This window comes from Dromiciops gliroides, chromosome 1, assembly GCF_019393635.1.
Source record: "Dromiciops gliroides isolate mDroGli1 chromosome 1, mDroGli1.pri, whole genome shotgun sequence".
NCBI lineage: Eukaryota > Metazoa > Chordata > Mammalia > Microbiotheria > Microbiotheriidae > Dromiciops > Dromiciops gliroides.
This window is the reverse complement of record NC_057861.1, coordinates 545,435,533-545,456,468: the sequence shown is the minus strand read 5'-3', so window position 1 is coordinate 545,456,468 and position 20,936 is coordinate 545,435,533. Positions and strand designations below refer to the sequence as shown.

The following is a 20,936-nucleotide window of genomic DNA, read 5'->3' as shown; positions in this document are numbered from 1 at the left end:
AAGGTATGTAATCACACAAGTTTGGGGACCACTGATCTAAACAACTTATTCCAGGGCTAAGGACTTAAAATTAAATGACAGTGATATACAATAATGCCTGTGTAGAGGCTCTGCAATTGGGATAAATACATTCAACTTTCTTGACAGGTTTCATAAGTCAAGTAATTCGGATTCTGTGATGCTTAAACCAGTTTTTCTGTATTTCTAAGAAATAATTAACCTGATGGGTGTTTCCTTCTGTGGCAGATAAAGTGGTCCTGCTCTCAAGGAGTGAGCATTTCCCCTAACTCATCTCTGGAGCTCTCCTGGTCATGTATGTGCTAATGAGATTCCAGGTTCTGCGAGGCCTTCAGCTTGCCTGGCCAACCTACAGATCCCTTCACCATCATCCCAAGCACTGTCTTGCCCGACCTTTCTCAAGGACGAAGACACTACAATGGGCAAACTATGAAATCCCCAAAGAATTCAATTTTGCCAGTGATGTGATTGATCACTGGGCACGAATGGAGAAGGTGATGGGGAACTTCGGGGGGTGGGGGGAAGAAGGGGAGAGGAAGGAATTAGAGATAAAGGGAAATTAGACTGAGCTTAATCCTTACCATCCACCTGTAGAAGGGTGTACCCTAGCTTCTGGCCTAGGAAGACTGTGTCCAGTTTGGTGTTAAATGGGAGTCTGTATGCCTAAGAAATGGCTATGTGCCTGGAAATGCTCTGCCCACAGCCCTAGGTCTCCTAGGCCTGTCCACAGATAGGTGGGTTGAACCAACACCGGTCTCTAGAGATGCAGGTGGGACCAAAGTTTTCACATGTTCACTGTGTTCTGGAATGGCAAGTCCCATTGGCTTTCATTGTGTGACTTTTTCAATCCATTCCATTAAGCATCTACTAGGTACTGACTGTAGAGTTGGATGCAACTGAACAACTGAACAAGTGCCAATTTTATTGAACAAGTAGCCCAGACATGGTACCAGACCATCAGGGACTGCCAATCTAATGTAAAAAAAACCCAAAAACATAGAGGACAGAAGTAGACAATTTTTCACAGACCAATGTTCTAAAAATTTTTTCCTGGCCTACAAGATATCTTATTACTAAAGGTCCTGACTTTTTAAAGCCAATAAACTTAATAAATTGATTGTCCTTTCAATCAATCAAAAAAATCATTTGTTAAGCATTTACTATGTGCTAAGCATTGGTATGCAGTGACTAGAGCACCAGGCCTGAAGTCAGGAAGACTGATCTCTCTGAGTTCAGGATCGGTCTTAGCTGTGTGACCTCATTTGCCTCAGTTTCCTCATCTGTAAAGTGAGCCGGAGAAGGAAATGACAAACCGTTCTAATGTCTCTGCCAAGAAAACCCCATGTGGGGTCAATGAAGAGTCAGACACTATTGAAACAACTGAACAACAAGAAAGCATTGTGCTCAGGACTAGAAACACACAGAAAAAGGTAAAAACAGTCTCTGCCTTCAAGGAACTCATATTCTCAAGTAATATTTAAGAAATATAAAGAGCAGATAACAATGATAATAATAACAACTAGCATTTATATAGTGTCTACTATATGCCAGGTACTATGCTAAGCACTTTCCAATTATTATTTCATTTGATTCTCACAACAACACTTGGAGGTACATGCTATTATGATTCCCATTTGACAGATAAGGAAACTGAGGCAGACAGAGGTTGTGACCTGCCCAGCATCACACAGCTAGTATGTGTCTGAGGTTAAATTTTAACTCAAGTCTTCCTGACTCCAGGTCCAGGGTCCTATCCATTATGCTGCCTAGTTGGATATACAGGAACATTCTGTAAAATTTTTAAAGAACAATCAATAACGATAGTACTCAAATATCCCTCTAGTAAAATCTGTTTGTGAGAGAAATATAATCCTAATCTCCAAACCAGGGATAGCTAAACCAAATAAATAGAGCTAAAGACTAATATAATGAATGATTATTGATTCAAAAATAAATAAAATTCTAATAATAATAAATAAAATTCTAAATATAATTCTGGCAGAGTAGATGGGAAGTTATCGCAGAAGGAAATGCACAAACAGCTGCAGGGGAAATGTCTCCAGCAGAAGGTAAAATTGGAACAGGGACTTGAAGGAAGCCAAGAAAAGTAAGAGGTAGAGGTGAGGAGAAAGAGAGGGTATTCTAGGCATAGGGTACTGCCAAGAGAAATGCACAGATGGGAAATGGGGTATCATGTATTAAGAATAGCAAAGCTGGATCATAGGGCGAATAGAGAGGAATAATGTAGAAGAAAACTGGAAAGGTGAGAAGGAGTCAGGTTATGAAGTGCTTTGAATTATCTATTGAATTATTTGAATTTATTTTATCCTGCAAGTAATAGGCAGGCACTGTTTTTTTTTCTTTTTTTCTTTTTGTTTTTTTTTTTTTTGGTGAGGCAATTGGGGTTAAGTGACTTGCCCAGGGTCACACAGCTAGTAAGTATCAAGTGTCTGAATCTGAATTTGAACTCAGGTCCTCCTGAATCCAGGGCCAGTGCTCTATCCACCGTGCCACCTAGCTGCCCCAGACACTGGTATTTTTTAACAAGGGAGTAATATAATCAGACCTATGCATGCTTTAGGAGCATCACTTTGGCAACTGAGTGGAGGCTGGAGTGGAGATGAGGCATCCAATTAGAAGGGTGGCACAATAGATCAGGTGAAAAGCAATGGGCATTTGGGTCTGTAAATACCTGTTTTAACCATGTGATTTTTTACCACAGGAGGGCAAAAGAGATCCACTCCCTGCCCTGTGGTGGGTGAATGACAAAGGGGATGAAGTGAAATGGAACTTTCGGGAACTGAGTGACTTAACCAATCAAACAGCCAATGTTTTAACAGACACCTGTGGCCTGCAGCGGGGAGACCGAGTCCTTTTGATCCTGCCCCGGATCCCTGAGTTGTGGCTGCTGACAGTGGGCTGTATGCGGGCAGGTCAGTAATCAAGCTTAGTCCCCAGGAAACAAATCACCAGTTATAGGAAAGGGTTTCATGATGTTCTTTGTCACAAGCACCCTCAGCCCCAGTTTATCCAACAATGTATTGCCAATCACTGTAGGAAAATCTTTTTTAAAAATATAAACCTTAACCTAAGTGAGGGGAAATAAGATGTGAAATTGAGTAGTTCCTAAAATATGATGAGAGAAAAAAGAACCTCACATCATTAAAAGTCTTGACTTAATACATACTCTAGAGATTATATCTAATAAAGGAAGAGATCATCAAAAATGCACTCAAGTCTCAAATTATTTTTTTAAATGGGCATGGTAACCCCAGAACAATGAAGAAAAAAAGCAGCCTCTTTTAGAGTTTAACAACATGAATCCAATCAGTAAACCAATACTCTATACCAAAGGAGAGTAAGTTTTTAAATTTTTTTTTCTATCGGCAAAAATCCACCTTCTCTCTCTCTCTCTCTCTCTCTCTCTCTCTCTCTCTCGCTCGCTCGCTCGCTCGCTCGCTTTCCCCTTCAGAATGAAAGAAAAGCAGAAGCCTTGTTACAAAGAATTTTTGTTAGTCAAACAAAACAAATTTCATATTGGCTATGTCCAATGTGTTTCACTGTCTATGAGCTTTCAACTGGGAATCATGCCTGAGGGAAACTAGGAAATAAAAAACTTAGGGGAAAGTGTACTAGGCTAGGTTGAATAGTCCTGGATTAATAATACCTGATATGTTTATGGTACTTTACATGCATTATCTAATTGGAAACTCACAAAGAACTTGGGAGGTAGGTGCTACAGGCATTATGATCCCCATTTTGTAGATGAGTAAATTAAAGCTTAGAGAGGTTATATGTTTTTGCACGTCAGATGATCCAAACCCCCATCTTCTAGAAACCCTCTAGTATTTTATCCACTATATTCTAATCTCTCCTCTTGATCATTTTCCTCCTCTAGGTCTACTAGAAAATGAGAGAGTTGACTAAGATCTCTTCCAAATCTAAAACACTATGACATTTATTTTGTTCAGGACTTGTCTTCATACCTGGAACAACCCAGTTGACAGCCAAAGACATCCTCTACCGATTGCAGTCATCAAAGTCCAAGGCCATTGTGGTCAATGAAACCTTGGCCCCAGTTGTGGACTCCATAATGTCTGACTGCCCCCTGCTGAAAACCAAGCTTCTGGTATCTGAGAATAGTCGAGATGGGTGGCTGGATTTTAAGACACTGCTTAAGTGAGTCTGTGACCTTTCGACCATGACTGTTGGAGCTCTGGGAAACTTGAACGTCTCTTCCTAAGTAGTAAGATGCAGGATGGTGTCATTGAAAGAATCCTGGACTGAATGTCAAAAGGCCTGAATTAAAGTACCAGATTTTCTATGACTAGCTGTATGACACTAGGCACATCACTTCTCTCTCTGAGACTCAGTTTCTTCATTTGTAAAATAAGGGGGTCTATATTCTACTCCAACATCCCTTCAAATTCTAAATTTTCTAACCCTCTAAACCCCAGTGTATAAAAAGTGCAGTTGTATCTAGAGTGGGGCAACAGGAGCTTTGCCTCCGGGCATGGAAATTTAAAAGGTGCTGACCACACTTAGAATTCTTCAGTTGGTTGAAACAACTGAGCTTAGCACCTAGTTAACAAGAATACTTATTTAGCATGCAAAGACCAGATGGCCTGTTTTCTACCACTCCTCCAACAGGTTCACATGGAAAAGTGAGTTCTTCCTTGGATTGACCCCACTCTTCCCTCTCTCCCTGCAGAAAGCCCCCCAACAGCAGCCTATGTCCCAAAGTTTCTGTCTCCTTCCCCTAAGGCAATGTGCCAGGGTTTCTCCCTCCAGGGTCCTTTCCAAAGATTTGATGTTATTCTCTTTAGAGGGCCTTCCCCCACCAACTGAATTTGTCTTAAAAACTATTTGGGGATCCTTTTTTACTGCTTGCCCAGGGTGCCCTAGAACTATTACTTGTCTCATTGAACATTTGGAGATTCTTAGGAAAAGAAGAAAAAAATGTTTAACTTAATTCACTAGCACACATCAACTTGTAAGCTACCAGGGGATGACCCCTAACCTTCTAGTACTTGCACGTTGTTTGAGTGATTGTTACTAGGCATCATCCTAGCAGGTTTCATTAATTAGTCATTATAATTGAAGTTAAATGGAATGAGCGGCAACTAGGTAACACAGTGGATAGCTTGCTAAACTTGGAGTCAGGAAGACTCTTCTCTATGAATTGTAATCTGGTCTCAGACATTTACCATCTGTGTGACCCTGGGCAAGTCACTTAACCTTGTTTGTGTCAGTTTCCTCATCTGTAAAATGAACTGAGGTAGGAAATGGCAAACCACTCCAGTATCTGTGCCCAGAAAATCCTAAATGGGGTCACAAAGTCATCCATGATTAGAACAACTGAACAACAACAAATATAATGAATAACCCCAATATGATTAAAATCACTGGGCCTGCAAGCCTATGAATTTCTATTCATGTGTTTCGCCATGGAAAAATATGGGTATCTCTCCTTTAAATTATAGGATCATAGATAGAGTCAGAACTGAAAAGTAGAGAGCAAAGCCAAGATTTGAAACAAGGTTCTCTGACTGCCAATACAGCCTTCTTTTCACAGCGCCACAGTTCCCTTCAATCTTTTGGGATTTTTCCATGCACCCACTTGGTCAAATACAGGATTTCCTAGCTTAGGGGCCTGTGGACATTTTAAAAAAATATTTTGATAGCTATTTAATTATAATTAGAGGGGCAGCTAGATGGCGCAGTGGTTAAAGCGCTGGCCCTGGATTCAGGAGTACCTGAGTTCAAATCCAGCCTTAGACACTTAATACTTACTAGCTGTGTGACCCTGGGCAAGTCACTTAACCCCCATTGCCCCGCGCCAAAAAAAAAAATTATAATTAGGCCCCTTTATAATTCAATGTATTTTATTCTATGTATTTAAAAACATTATTTTTGAGATTTCTATTCAATAAACATCTATTAAGCACCTACTATATTCCAGGAACTATATTAAGCACACTGGGGATTTTATTGTTATTCAGTCATTTTCAGTCATGTCCAACTATTTGGGACCCCATTTGGGAATTTCTTGGCAAAGGTACTGGAGTGGTTTGCCATTTCCTTCTTCAGCTTATTTTACAGATAAGGAGACTGAGGCAAACAGGGTTAAGTGATTTGCCTAGGGTCACACAGCTAATAAGTACCTGAGGCTAGATTTGAACTCAGGAAGGTGAGTTTTCCTGATTCCAGGCACGGCATTCTATCCACTGAGCCATCTAGCTGCCCACAGCCATGCCCTAACATTCATTTTATTCCTCTTGAGATAATGCAAAACCATTGAAGCTAATGACTGTCATTTCATCTCAAATGCCTTGCAGAGCTGCATCTGTGAACTACACTTGTGTAAGGACAAAGATCCAAGAGCCTATGACCATCTTCTTCACCAGTGGAACCACAGGCCTACCCAAGATGGTCTTGCATACCACTGGGCTCGCAATGAGATCATGTCTCCCATCCACGTAAGGGGATGTTAAGGGGCCATGAAGGAAGGGGAGGGGGGGTGAGGAGATACCCTTAGAGCCCAGGCCACAGACCCTAGGCTTAAATTAAGGCAGGCCTAATGAAAATCAGGCCTAAAAAGAACATGAATCAATTATGTTTCTCCTCTAGTTCCCTTTGGCTGCATTTTTACTCATGTTTTTGTACCTAGAAGTAAATGTTTAATGTTTGCTGAAGCTAGAACCTGTAAGACTGAGGCCATTTGGAGCCCAAGGGTATGGGGAAAGGCTGGGAGGAGAAAGTAGAGATGTAGCAACATGGATGAGGTTAGAATGAATTTTGCAAGTCAGGTCCAGTGTCTTCAGACTGGATAATATTGATTAAATCAGTCTGTAAAACTTCATATGTTCCCTGAATAAAGTCCATTCCCTGCTATCTAGATGTATTATATGAGAAGCTCCAATGTCTGGCTTGGAAAAATAATCATGACCAGCATTTTTAAAGCACTGTAAGGTTTACCAGGTATCTTATATGGTAGCTCATTTGAGATGAGTACTATTATGGCCATTTCATGGATGAAGAAACGGAAACTGAGAGAGATAAAGTGACTTGCCCAGAGTCACACAGCAAAGAAAGTGTCTGAGACAGGATTTGAACTCAGGTCTTCTTGACTCCAAGTCAGGCACTCTATCCACTGCACTGCCTACAGCATTAACAAAACAGGAGGTTATAATTTCAATTTCAAGTTAAGTTAATTTTTAAGTCAAGTTAGACTCTGACTCACAACTATAGGCTGCCTCTCAACCAAGGATTTTAACTAATCTAGCCTCCTCCCAAACAAACAGTACAGAACTGCTGAAGTCTGAACCCAAATATTCTTCTTTTTTTTTGGCTGAACTATGAACTAGATAATTTTGATCTTAAGAAACATATAAAGGACCTAATGAAAACAGAGCCAGACATGGTAGCACAGAGGAAAAAAAGGATGAGTCCTGAAATCAGATGGAACTAGGTTCAAGTCTCAGTTCTACTACTAATGATCTGGCCTTAAGAAAATGACTCCCTCCCCACCCCCAACTTCATCTTTTAAAGGAGGGATTTAGAGTAGATAGGGAAGCTAGATGGTACAGTGGTTAGAGTACTGGTCCTGCAGTCAGGAAGACTGATCTATCCAAGTTCAAATCCTACCTAAGATACTTACTAGCTGTGTGACCCTGGGCAAGTCACTTAACCCTGTTTGCTTCAGTTTCCCCATCTGTAAGCTGGAGAAGGAAATGGCAAACCTTTCTAGTATCTTTGCCAAGAAAACCCCAAATGGGGTCACAAAGAGTTGAACATGACTGAAATGACTGAACAACAGCAAAGTAAGATAACTCATGAAATCCTTTAAAGCTCTATTATTCTATAATATTCTCTATGACTCTGAAAGGAACAGTGATGTAATGGATAGAAAGTTAGTTTCAGTCACAAAGACCTGAATTCAAGTCCTGCCTGTATCCCATACAGGTATCAAGACCCTGGGTGAGATATTTAACCTTTCTGTGTTTCAGGAAATTTTCTAAGACTATGATTGACAAGAGAGGGTGGAGACTTTCATTTGAAGAAGGATTTTCCTCATCTGAGAATTCCCTATATCATTGAAAATCATGGGTCCAGTACCTGTTAGTTTCTATGACTATAAAATTCTTTATAGTTTCTAATGATTGAACCCAAGCCTCAAAAAAGTGACAGATCTGATTTCCAGTCCCTGCCCCACCTTCCACAGGGATTCCACCATTCCACCATTGTTTCAAAAGAGGAGCCAAAGAAAGACATTTGACTATACCTCACAACTCTTCCCTCATTCCCTATTATTGGGGCAAAAGCCTCATCTTCATAAGTCAGAGACCAACCAATAGTACAGACCAAGACCGTCAGAGAGGGTTTGATGATGGTACCAACAAGGTAGGGCGAAAGTAAAACTCTCATTCTGGTCCTTCACCCCACCCCACCCCTGACTCCCCAGCGATCTCTCTGTGATCTTTGTCACTACTTTGGATAAACAACATATAGCACCATCCCCACCATCACTCAGGATCAAAAGTTCTATGTTATCTTTGACTCCTGCCTCTACCTACCATTCCCATGTCCAAGCAGTCCTTGTATCCTTGTTGAGTTAGCCACCACAGTGTCTTTCACATCCATCATCTACTCTGCATTCCCACTGTCACTAATACAGCATGGTACTAATTACCTCTTCCCTTGACTACTGAAATAGCCTCCTACATGACCTTCCTTACTCTAATCTCTTCCCATTCCAATCTAAGCTACACTGCTGCCAAATTAATCTTCTTAAAGTACCGATCTTGATCATGCCAATCTCCCATTCAGAAATATTCAATAGCTCCCTTTTTGCCTAGTGACTCATATTCAAGCTTGTTAGTTGACATTCAAGGCCCCTCACAACCTAACTCCAATTTAGTTTCCCATCCTAATTTCTTAGTAAATTCATAAACGAATTCCTTATTCCTTCTTCCCTTACCTTTTTTTTTTTTTTTAGTGAGGCAATTGGGGTTAAGTGACTTGCCCAGGGTCACACAGCTGGTAAGTGTTAAGTGTCTGAGGTCGCATTTGAACTCGGGTCCTCCTGACTCCAGGGCTGGTGCTCTATCCACTGCGCCACCAAGCTGCCCCTTCCCTTACCTTTTGCTGAAAGAAGATTGCTTAGTCCAAATGTTACCTTCTCTATAAAGCCTTCCCTGCCTCCTCTCCAGCTGGAACTAACTTCTCTCCCCTTTCTTTTATCACAGCACTTAGTGTTTCTCTTATTTTCACCTTGCATTATAATTAACCATAATAGCAAATATATTTGTGATGCTTTGAGGTTTACCAAGTACTTCTACATAAGTTAACACATTTGATTCTCACAACAGCCCTAGGGGTTGGTACTAACTATTGTTATCCCTGTTTAACATATGAATAAGCATCCAGCTAGATGGTGGATAAAGCACCAGCCCTGGATTCAGGAGAACCTGAGTTCAAATCCAGCCTCAGACACTTGACACTTACTAGCTGTGTGGCCCCGGGCAAGTCACTTAACCCTCATTGTCCTGGCCCGGGGGAGGGGGGAGGGAAACAGACGAATAAATTGAGGCTTAGAAAAGTGAATTGACTTACCTGTGATCTCACTGTTAGCAAGTGTCAGAGGCAGGATTCAAACACAGGCCTTTGTTTACCCCAAATCTAGACCTCTTTCCACTATAGCCCCCTTCCTCTATTTCTGTACATGTTAACTGGCTTGTAAACTCTTTGAAGGCAGGGGCTCTATCTTACTCATCTTTCTATCCCCACACAGTAAATGTCTGCTAAATGAAAAAAACATATATTGAATGTGTATTCCCATTCTCAAGCTGACTTCTGTCCATCAAAAATACTTTCATCATTATAAACCCAGTTCTCCCCAACAGGACCCCTATGCAATGCCCCTCTAGGAGAAGTCTGAATCCAGTAATCTTTGCTTCCTCAGTTCTACAAATTTCCCACTTATTTTTATTATTTTATTATTCCCATTTATTTTTTTAAACCATGCCTGTGATTTATTAGTGTAGAGAGCTTACTTTCCAGGTTTATTGTGAGGATTAAATGAAATAACAATTATAAAGTGATTGGCATACAATAAGCACTATATGTTAGTTAGTAGTAGTAGTTGTAGTATTCCCTATTATTACCAGATCAAATTAGCAATTGATCTACAGCCTAAAGTCTTAGAGTTTTACCTCTGCCTGTTGGAATTCCTAGTTTCCTTCAAGATTCAATTCAAGCACTAACTTCTGCATGAGTCATCTCTTGGTCCTGTCCCCCGCCCCAGCTTCAAGTGACTTCCCCTCCAGAGTTACCTTGTTATGTGCTTAATATATGTCTTGTAAGTTTCAGAAAAGGTGCCAACCTTCATTGGCGATGTCATTTCCTCACCTGGGAGTTCCCTATATCAGTGAAATCATTCATATATGTGTGTATACATATATGTATATATGTACACATATGTTTAGGGACTAGACCTGCAATTTCATACATGCATATAAACACATACATATGTATGTATATATATACACATATATGTGTGTATATACAAACACACATTTTTTTTTCTCTCTCACGAGAATGTAAATCAAGGCAGAGACTTTTGTTTTTATATCCTCGGCCTACCAAAGTGCCTAGCAAATAAAAAGAAGGCATTTAATACATACCTGATTGGTCAAAGAATTGCCTGTGGTACTAAGAATCAGAGACAGGATTTGAACCCAGGTCCTCCAGACTCAATGGCCAGCTTCTTACCCACTGCATTGTGCTTTCTCTCCCACTTCATTCCCCAAATATTAATATTTGTATTTTGGAGTTAGCAGGCAAGTCATAAGACTTACGAGTTCTGATATCTCATGGTGTATGTCAGACTCTGGCTGGATTTTATCACTTGTGGGGTCGATACTAGAACCTTGGAACGCAGGAACCTGCAGCTTCATCCATGGCATGCCCCAGTTCAACCCTGAGATCATTCTGCAGGTAAGAAGAATAAAGCTTCACCCCAAGTGACTCACTACCACCCACTGGAATAGCTACAACCATGTAGTTTGGTAAACTAACACTACCCTTGGAGCCAGAGGTAGTTGTTCAGTCTTTTTTTCAGTTGTGTCTGACTCTCCATGACCTCTTTTGGGGTTTTCTTGGCAGAGATGCTGGAGCGGTTTGCCATTTCCTTCTCCAGCTCATTTTACAGATGAGAAAACTGAGGCAAACAGGGTGAAGTGATTTACCCAGGGTTACATGACTAGTAAGTGTCTGAGGCCAGATTTGAACTCAGGAAGAAGAATCTTCCTGACTCTCCAAATGCCACCTAGCTACCCTGGCAGCCAGAGGACATGGGTTCAAATCCCAGCTCTGCCGCTGGATCTCACTTCCTCATCTAGAAAATGAAGGCAATAGACTAATTAGCCTCTCAGGTCCTTTCTAGTTTATTATCTATCACCCTATTATCTCCCAATTGGTGTATAGGGACCTGAGTTTGAATCCTTGCTGCCCTTGTGACATTAAGCAAGTCATTTCACCTATGTGTAACTCAGTAATCAGGGTATATGGGTATTTAGGGAAGACTAGCACCTCTAGTGTGAGGGTTGCCAAGCCCTTTTCAAGGCACTTGATTTACTCAACTTCCACACGAGACTCTAAGAAGCTGTAGCACATGCAGCAGCCACCACCCCGAGTAAAGCATTTCAGCAGATTGGCTTAACTGGGTTGAGGGTCATCAAGGGTTCTCAATCCCACTGCTGGATTGGAAGGCTGTCTATTCCAAGCATGTAAAGACTTCTCCTGGTGGAGTAGGGAGATGAGAACAATTTGTTCCAATGGCTCTGAAGGCGACTGAAGCAGGTGCTATGGAGCACATAGAGCTTGGTTAGACATCAAAGATACCAATGTCATCCATTGCATCCCAAGCCACCACCAGTCATCTTGACGATTGTCTTGCCACTGGACTCCAATGACTCTGGAAGAGAGTGTGAGGCCAGTGATTTCACATAACTCTGCCTCACTTAAATCCAATTTATGCACAAGTCAAAAGACATCATACCATTTTACCATTTTCACCTACCTCAAAGTCCTGTGGTGACAGGCAAGTGATGAAGGTGCAGGTGCAGATATACTGGGAGCTGTAGTCACAACCCTACACACCGGCAGCTCAAGCCATAGGGTTGTCTTCTCACTAGACTGAAGCAGCAGTGGAAGTCAACAGCCCCCTGGGTGTCTGAGCAGCTTACCTTCTAGCATGAGGAAGGAGTTAGAAAAGATACCTTTAAATTGTCTGTTTCACTTAACCCTAGCCTGTTTGCCACAGTAGGCAGGGATCCCACCCTGCAGTCAAAACAAAAATATGTACAAAAACTTTTGTGAAGATGATTGCATTCACCATCAGTACAAGGAATGTGCAAACACTTACAGACAACACCCAATCCAGTAAACCTGAAGACAAATACCTCTTATGAGAACTCAGAAGGTATTGCATCTAAATAGCAGACCTGAGTGAAACAAGGCTGGCAAATGAAGGCCAGCTTAATGAAGTCAGAGCTGAATGCACATTTTTCTGGAATGGCTGCAGTGACAGGGAACACCATGAAGCTGGTATAAGTTTTGAAATCAAAACTAATCAACAAGTTTGTATGCCTCCTAAAAGGAGTGAATAACAGGCTCATGACAATGTGATTACCACTTGCAAGAAAGCACCATGTGTGCTTCATCAGTGTGTATGCTCTCACCATGACGAACCCTGATGAGGTCAAAGAAATGTTTTATGAAGACTTGGAGGCCCTTATCATCAATGTGCCAAAAGAGAACAAGCTAGTAACTCTGGGTGACTTTAACAACAGAGACAGGCACAGCCTATCAGACATAGCAGGGAGTCCTTGAGAGGAATGAAGTTGGAAAGAGCAACAGCAACATTCACTTACTACTGAAGACTTGTGTGTCTTATGACCTTCTCATCACCAAAATTGTCTTCTGTTTACCTAAACTCAACAAAATGTTGTGGATGCACCCTTACAGAAAGCACTGGCATGTGACTGGCACTTATAATGACTGTGTCATTATAAGAAGAGACAGACAGGATGTGAGAGTGATGAAGACAGTGTATGGTACATAGGGCTGGACTGATCACATACTTATCCTCTCCAAGCTAAACATTCTCATTCAACAAAAGCAGGGGCCCCAAAGTAAGACAACTACCGGGCCGGTGCTCTATCCACTATGCCACCTAGCTGCTCTGAACAGTTCGTTCTTAACTTGGAGAAAAAACTGAGCCAATACACAGTTGGCAATCATAATGAAGAAAAAGAATGGGCAGCCTTCAGAGAGTTAGTATACAGAATCACATTTACTCATCTGGGCCAGAACACTCACAAAAAATCAAGATTGGTTTGATAAAAATGACAGGGAAATTCAAAAGGTGCTAAGTGAAAAACAGGCACTCCACAGGGTTTACCAGCAGGATTGTTCATTCATCTCTAAGAAGGAAGTGTTTAAAGCCATCAAAAGTAAAATGCAAACAAAGCTTAAAGAGATGTAGGGTTCTTGACTGGGTAAGAAGGCAAATGAAATTCAGTTTTACACTGATAGTAACAATTCAAGGCTCTTTTATGATGCCCTGAAGCTTATTTATGGACCAAAGATCAATGGTATATACTCAGTGCTGATGGAGGAGCCATACTGATTAATGATAAGGGCATGATCCTGGAGAGATGGACTGAACACTTCCATAGTGTTATGAACTGACCTTCATCAATCAATGGATGAAGCCATTGACTTCAGGTTGAAGTCAATCCATCTCTAGCCAAACTCCCAACTAAAGAAAAGGTTTTGAATGCCACTGGGCTCCTTTCACATGGCAAAGTACCTGGTGCTGATTCTATTCCAGCCAAGAGTTACAAGGCAGGGGGTGTGCCACTCATACAAAATCTGACTGAAATTTTCCAGGTTATATGGCAAGAAGAGGTTATCCCCCAGGAGTTCAAGTATGCCTCCATTGTCCATTTGTATAAAGGTAAAGGAAATAGGATGTCTTGTGACCATCACAAGAAGATCTCTCTCTTAGACATTGCTTGCCAGAGTCCTCATTAATAGTCTGATCCTTCACCTGGAAGATGATCACCTACCTGAGAATAAGTATAGTTTCAGAAAGGGACAAAGAATAGTTGAAATGGTATTTGCTTCCCAACAACTCCAGGAGAAATGCCAGGAGCAGAACAGAGGTCTGTGCACAACATTCATTGATATGTTTTAATTTGATACTGTGAGTCATGAGGGCTTGTAGAAAATCATGACAAAATCTGGTTGCCTAGTGAAGTTCATCAGTATTGTATGTCAGTTTCATGAAGTTAAAAGTCAATGGATAGGGCAGCTAGGTAGCAGAGTGGATAAAGCACTGGCCTTGGATTCAGGAGGACCTGAGTTCAAATCCAGCCTCAGACACTTGACACTAGCTGTGTGACCCTGGGCAAGTCACTTAACCCTCACTGCCCCACCAAAAAAAAAAAAGTCAATGGATGGGTGGGAAGGAGGAATGGGGTTAGAAACATGAAGAGACTAGAAGCTGGACCCACTGCTGGGAGGAATGAGGTAAGAAAACAAGAAGAGATGAATAGAAAGATTGCTAAGCAGCAGTGGGTAAACCAGGTGAGCACAGTCTTACAGCTTCCCCTAGAAATGCATGGCCTATGGAAGTGAGAATATCTGGGTGGAGATAAAGAAATGAAGCCAGTTTGGTTAGACTGAAGAGTGTGGAAGAAGAGTGGTATATAATAAAACTACCAGTTCATCAAGACTTTCCTTGTCACCCTACCCAGCCAGAGCCCCATGGTAAGTCTTATCAATGTATTTCCCCCAATCTTTTATAAATCCTGCCCTACTAATAAAACCCCCAATTTGAAATTAACCATTCTCCCCACCTCCACCTTCAGGCTCTCTTCCTGATGCTTTGCTCCCTCCTATGAATGTGTCCAGGTTTCCCTATCCTAAAAACAAATTCTAACACCCTCTGAGCTAAAGTCTCATCTTCTTCCTTCTCTCAGCCATTTGCCCCTTGTAATATGGCTTCCTTCCCAAAGTGCACTGAAACTAGTCCCTCAAAAACCACTAATGACCTCCTAATAACAAAATCAATCATGCTTTCCCTAGTCTCTTGACTTCTCTGCTTCACTGGACAGTTAACTATCTTCTTATTGAAAATTTCTCCTACTTTGGCTTCCATAGAAGCCTTTTCTATCATGCTTCTTACTTTCCTGATCATTCCTTCTCAGTCTTCTTCAATGGCTCTTATTTCTTTTTCTGCCCCCTAAACATTGTCATGCTTCAACATGATATTCCAGATCCTTTTCCTTTTTCACATTATCCCCCAGGTCCAAAGATCACTCCTATCCAAATGATTCTAATCTGATCCCTTTGCTGAGCTCCAGACCTACATTTCCATCTGCCTGCTAACTATCTCCAACTGGAGGTCCTGCCAGCACTGAATGTCTAAAACCAAACTTATCACTTTCCCCCAAAACAATCTGACTCCCCCTACTTATTCAATAACACTCACCCTTCTCTTAAGCAATGAGGCTCATCATCTTCATCTCACCTTTGACTCTTCCCTTGACCTTATTCCCCCCATATCTTGTAGTTCAATTCTTTGTGTGTCTTTTTCCCTGCCAAGGAGAATGACCTTTGCATTGGAAATGACAGAACAAACATTGAATAACAGAAAGTTAATGCTAAAGATAATCAAGGAAATAATAAAAAAAAAAATCCAGTTGCCCTGGATACAATCAAGTCCGTTGGTCCAGATGAACTATGTCCTTAGGCACTGAAAGAATTGGCAAATGTGACTTGCAGAACAAGCAAGATCTGTAAAAGATCATAGAAATGGAAAATGTTTTTACAAAAAATAGAGAAAGGTAAATATGGTCCTGATTTTCAAAAAAGGAAAGAGAATAGAAGCTACAGTCCATAAGCCAGTGAGTTTGATTTCAATTCCTAGAAAATTTCCAGAGCAAATCATTAAAGAGATAGTTGATAGATATTTAGAAAAGGGAAGAGATGAATACCAAAAGCCAGCATTACTTCATCAAGAACAGGTCTTAAGACGTTAACCCCATTTCCTTTTGTGACTGGGTTACAAAACTGAGTACCATTGGAGACAAAAACTCTAACAATAATAATAATTAATAATTAATAATAACTAACATTTACATAGTACCTACTATGTGCCAAGCACCATGCTAAGTGCTATAGAATTATTATCTCATTTTATCCTCATAACAGTCCTGACAAGTAGGTGTTATCATTATTCCCATTTTACAGATAAGGAAACTGAAGCAAACAAAGGTTTGTGACTTGCTCAGGGTCAGAAAACTAGTAAATGTCTGAAGCCACATTTGAACTCAGGTCTTCCTGCCTCCAAGCCCATCACTGTACCATCTCACTACCATATATAGCACCGGATAGAATCTAATAGAATGGAATTCAAAAGTGATGAATATAAATTCATTTACTTTAGGTTCAAAAAATCAACCTCACAAGTACAAGATAGACTAGTTATGTTAAACAGAGATTTGTTTGAAAAAGATCTGGGAGTTTTAAGGAGACTGCAATTAAAAAATATGATGAGGCAACCAAAATGCTCATGCAATTCTGTACTTCATTGAGAGCCATAAATTCCAGGAATTTGGAAATGATAGTCCCTCTGGGTTTTTTTTTGTCCTTATCCGACTTCTTTTGGAGTATTGTGTGCATTTCTGGACACCGGGGTTTAAGAAGGACATTTTTTAAACTGGAGTGTGTTTAGAGGAAGCAACCTAGATGATAACAGGCCTGAGTCCAGGTCATATGAGAATCAGTTAAAGAAACTAAGGCTTTTTAGGGGAAAAAAGAAGAAAATACTGAGGAGGCATATAATACCTGTGGTCAAGTGTTTGAAGAATTGTCAAGTGGAAAGAGAATCAGACTTGTTTCATTTTGGCCCCTGAAGGCAGAAACAGGAACAGTAGGTGAAAGTTGCAATGCAACAAAAATAGACTTGATTTCAGAAAAAAAAATTTCTCCCAATTAAAGCTGTCCCAAAGTATAATAGGTTACCTCAAGAGGTGATGGTTTCCCTTTCCTTAGAGGTCTTCAAGTAAAGGCGGGATAACCACTTTTCAGATTCATTGTAATGGGGATTCCTTTTGTATATGGGTTGACCAAGATGGCTACTGAGGTCCTTTCTAACTCCCAAATCCCAAGATTGTATCACTTATCTGTAATATCTTTAGACCTCATCTCTTCCCCTACATTTCCACTGCCACCATCCTGGATATCTCTCAACCCAGACTAATGAAATAACCTCCTAACTGATTTCCCCACCTCCAACTTCTTCAACCTATTCTACATATTCAACTACCAGATTACCCTTTCTAAAACACAGTTGCGATATTGTTTCCCTGACTGAAAACATTATTTCAATAGCTCCTTACTGTCTAAAGTACAAACTTTGGCCCAGTTTTTTTTTCTTTTTTCACATCTTTAAAGATTTTTAATATGCAGTATGGTTCCCTTTTCTTCTGCAGTCACTTCTCTTACATGACTTCATATGGTATTCACAAGATTTTTGCACATATTCCTTAATTCTTGATCATGAAATATGTTTATACTTTGAGTCAGCTTAATGGTACAGTAGATAGAGTACTGGCCCTGGATTCAGGAGGACCTGAGTTCAAATCCAGCCTCAGACACTTGACACCAGCTGTGTGTGGGCAAGTCACTTAACCCCCATTGCCCTGCAAAAAACAAACAAACAAAAAAGGTCCCCAAACACTTTTGGGGGTGGATGTTTTACAGTTTAAAGAAGATGCAGAGATATTACAGGTTCATTTGGACTTCTGTCAACAGTTCTGGTATAACCTTGAATTAGAAAAGTAAGTTTTGTCAGTAAAAATTACCTTTTCCCAGTATTTACTACTCTAGTTTTTGTATTGTCTTGCTCGTGGCAAATTGTTTGGTGTGTTGTTTTTTTTCCTTCACGGCAACAAAAACAGTAAGTTTTATTGAGTTTTCTATTTTCAATTTCAAGAAGCCTATCTTATGCCATATTCTAGAGCAAAGCTTCTTAAACTGTGGGGTGTGAAAAATTTGGCAATAATAAAAGATTATATATACCTATTTTATATACCTATTTATATACCATGGGATCACATAAAAATTTCTCATGTGAAACAAGGTCACAAGTGGAAAAAGTTTAAGAAGCCCTGAACTAGAGTTAGGATCCTATGTCATATTTATACAAATATAATAAATGTTTTTTTTATAATTTCGTAATATTCACTTTTGATTTCTCTGTGTGGATTTTGTCATTTACATTCTCATAGTCATTGTGTATATTGTTTTATTGGCTACTTACTTCACTCTGCATCAGTTCATGTCGATCTTCTCATGCTTATCTGTAGTTATCATTTCTTACAGCACAATAACTTTCAATCACACTCACACACCACAATTTGCTAAGCTATTCCCCAATCAGTGGGCATCTACTTTTTAATTCTTTTCTAACACACACACACAAAAATCTGCTATATATATTTTGGTATATAAGGAAGCTTTTTTTTCTTATTGATTGCCTTCTTGGGATGTGTCTGCATCAAAGATTAAAGACATCTTAGTTATTTTATTTGCTTAATTTCAAATTGGTTTCTAATAAAATTATACAATTCACAGGCCCACCAACAATACACATGCCTATGTTCCTGTTATCCCTCGAATATTGACTATTCCCATCTTTTGTCATCTTTGCAGGGTGTGAAGTGAAACCTAAGTGTTGGTTTGATTTTATTTTTTCTTATTAGTGATTAACTTTTTAGATTATTAATAAGTATTCGTGTTAAGAAAAATACATGAATTGATTGATTGATTAATGAATAACAAATCTCATGAGAAATTGGGATTCTGGTCATCAAACAGTGTCTCTGCCTTTGAGGGAAAAAAAACTCTTTTCTTTTTTATTTGCCAGACTCTTTCCAGATTCCCTATCACTTGCACGATAGCTGCCTCATCCTTATATCGAATACTCCTACAATTCAATGTTTCCAGGTATAACTGAAGGATCCAGTAGCCACACTCATCTTGTTGCCTTTCTTCTTTTTTTCCTTGGTGCTTGGAATAGTTTTAACTCTAGAGTAACATCTAAAAAAGGGCAAGTTACCTACTGTCTGATGTGGATGTTCAGTAAATTTAAGATTATTTAACAGCTGTTTCAAAAATCAGAACTAAAGTGACACATGGTAAAATCTGCATCTGATCATCCCTCTTTACAAAAGCACTCTGAACTGCTGCCTAATTTCAATCAACTTTTGTTATGATTTGATCCTTATAACTTCTTTTAAAGATCATACTCTCTCTTTGCTACACAAATCTTGCAATGATCTTTGCCATTTTAAAGCAACAAAATTCAGGCCTTTCCCAAAATATTGGTTCTCTGTGGTCACAGACGATGGGAACATGATTAATCAAAATCCACAGGAACACTGCTCCCTACCCAATCTCACAATAACCAATTGCTCCTTCTCCAATAAGTCTTTGTTCAGAGCGGCTCACAAGATGCATAATAAACATCTAGTCCAACCTCCTTGTTCTTACAGGTGAGGATTAGAGAAAGTAAATGACTTATCAAGGTCTACAGTAAGGTGAACATTCTAGAGCCCAGGCAGAGGCTTTCTTGTCCCTGGGCTTTTGTCCCAATATAGGACAGGAGTTAATGGGCCTTTCACTTTTGTTCCCTGGCTGTGGGCCCAGATGATAAGCAAGTCACATAGTGTAGTAAAAAGGACATTGGAATCAGATAACCTATATTTGAATCCCAGCTCTGTTATCCATGTGACACTGGGCAAGTCACAGCCTCTCTGGGCTTCCTCATTTACAAAATGAGAAATTTGGACTGAATGATCTATGAATTCTTTTTCTAAGATCCTATCCAATGGATCAGAAGGGAGAGTTTTAGGGGATAAAGTTGATAAATAACCTGTTTAATGGCCCTTACCAATCAAAATTCAACATTAAATAAACTAAGTTCAACTAACAAAGCCAAACTTTGAACAGTTCCAATCGCCAATTTTGACCCCAAAGAACAAATGATGAAACACACTTTCTTCCTATTACAAAAAGAGATGGGGGACTGTGAGTATCGAATGTTGTACATATTGTAGAATACAGTTGCTATATCAGTTACTCTGCCTTAACAGTTTTTCTTTGCTAAATAAAAAGAAAGGTAAGGGAGGGATGGAGTGAAGAAAGAGAAAGTGAGAAAGAGAGAGGAGGGAGAGAAAGGAGGTGAGAACAACAGAGATATAAAGACAGAGAAGAGACAGAGACATTGAGAGAGAGAGAGAGAGAGAGAGAGAGAGAGAAAGAGAGAGAAAGGTGGAAGAGAAAGAGAGAAGAAAGCTTATTTATAGGGCTAGTTCCAGATGCTTCAAAATGAGATTTCAGAGGTATGTTTATTATGCTCATATTGTTTTATGTTTACTTTTTCCCTCTGTATAAGTTACAAATTCCCAACCCTGAAGCACAGTGTTTGTGGTGGTGAGGTACTGCTGCCTGAAGATTTTGAGAAGTGGAAAAGAGCAACAGGTGTGGCTATCCATGAAATATTTGGACAGTCAGAAACGGTAGGTAGAAAGATCCCTCCTTAGGTATTAAAAGCCAATGAAGGCACACACACACACACAAGAAGCCAATTGAAGGAATCACCAGCATTCATCCTTCTATCCATCCATCCATCAGTCCATTTACACATTCATCCTATCATCCTTCTATTTATATATTCATTTAGATATTTACTGAGTGCCTGTTACATGTTAACAAAGAAATCTAAGATACCACCCCTGACCATGGGGAGGTTACAATCCAGGTTTTATAAACAAGATAGC

The 20,936-nt window shown here is 40.0% G+C and overlaps 1 protein-coding gene across 3 annotated transcripts in view; it reads left to right on the top strand.

Annotated features, from left to right (window-relative positions):
• Nucleotides 1–20,936, top strand: part of LOC122729996 (acyl-coenzyme A synthetase ACSM1, mitochondrial-like) — a 53,540-nt gene that overhangs the window by 8,623 nt on the left and 23,981 nt on the right. For 2 of the 3 annotated variants that reach the window (XM_043969189.1, XM_043969181.1), the window contains exons 2-8: nt 247–512; nt 2,741–2,951; nt 3,990–4,197; nt 6,357–6,497; nt 10,857–11,016; nt 19,022–19,101; nt 20,552–20,675. In XM_043969189.1, coding sequence (XP_043825124.1) covers nt 312–512; nt 2,741–2,951; nt 3,990–4,197; nt 6,357–6,497; nt 10,857–11,016; nt 19,022–19,101; nt 20,552–20,675 — 1,125 coding nt within the window. In that variant the 5' untranslated portion in view covers nt 247–311. The remainder of the gene's footprint in view (nt 1–246; nt 513–2,740; nt 2,952–3,989; nt 4,198–6,356; nt 6,498–10,856; nt 11,017–19,021; nt 19,102–20,551; nt 20,676–20,936) is intronic. The other variant, XM_043969198.1, reaches the window with a different exon arrangement.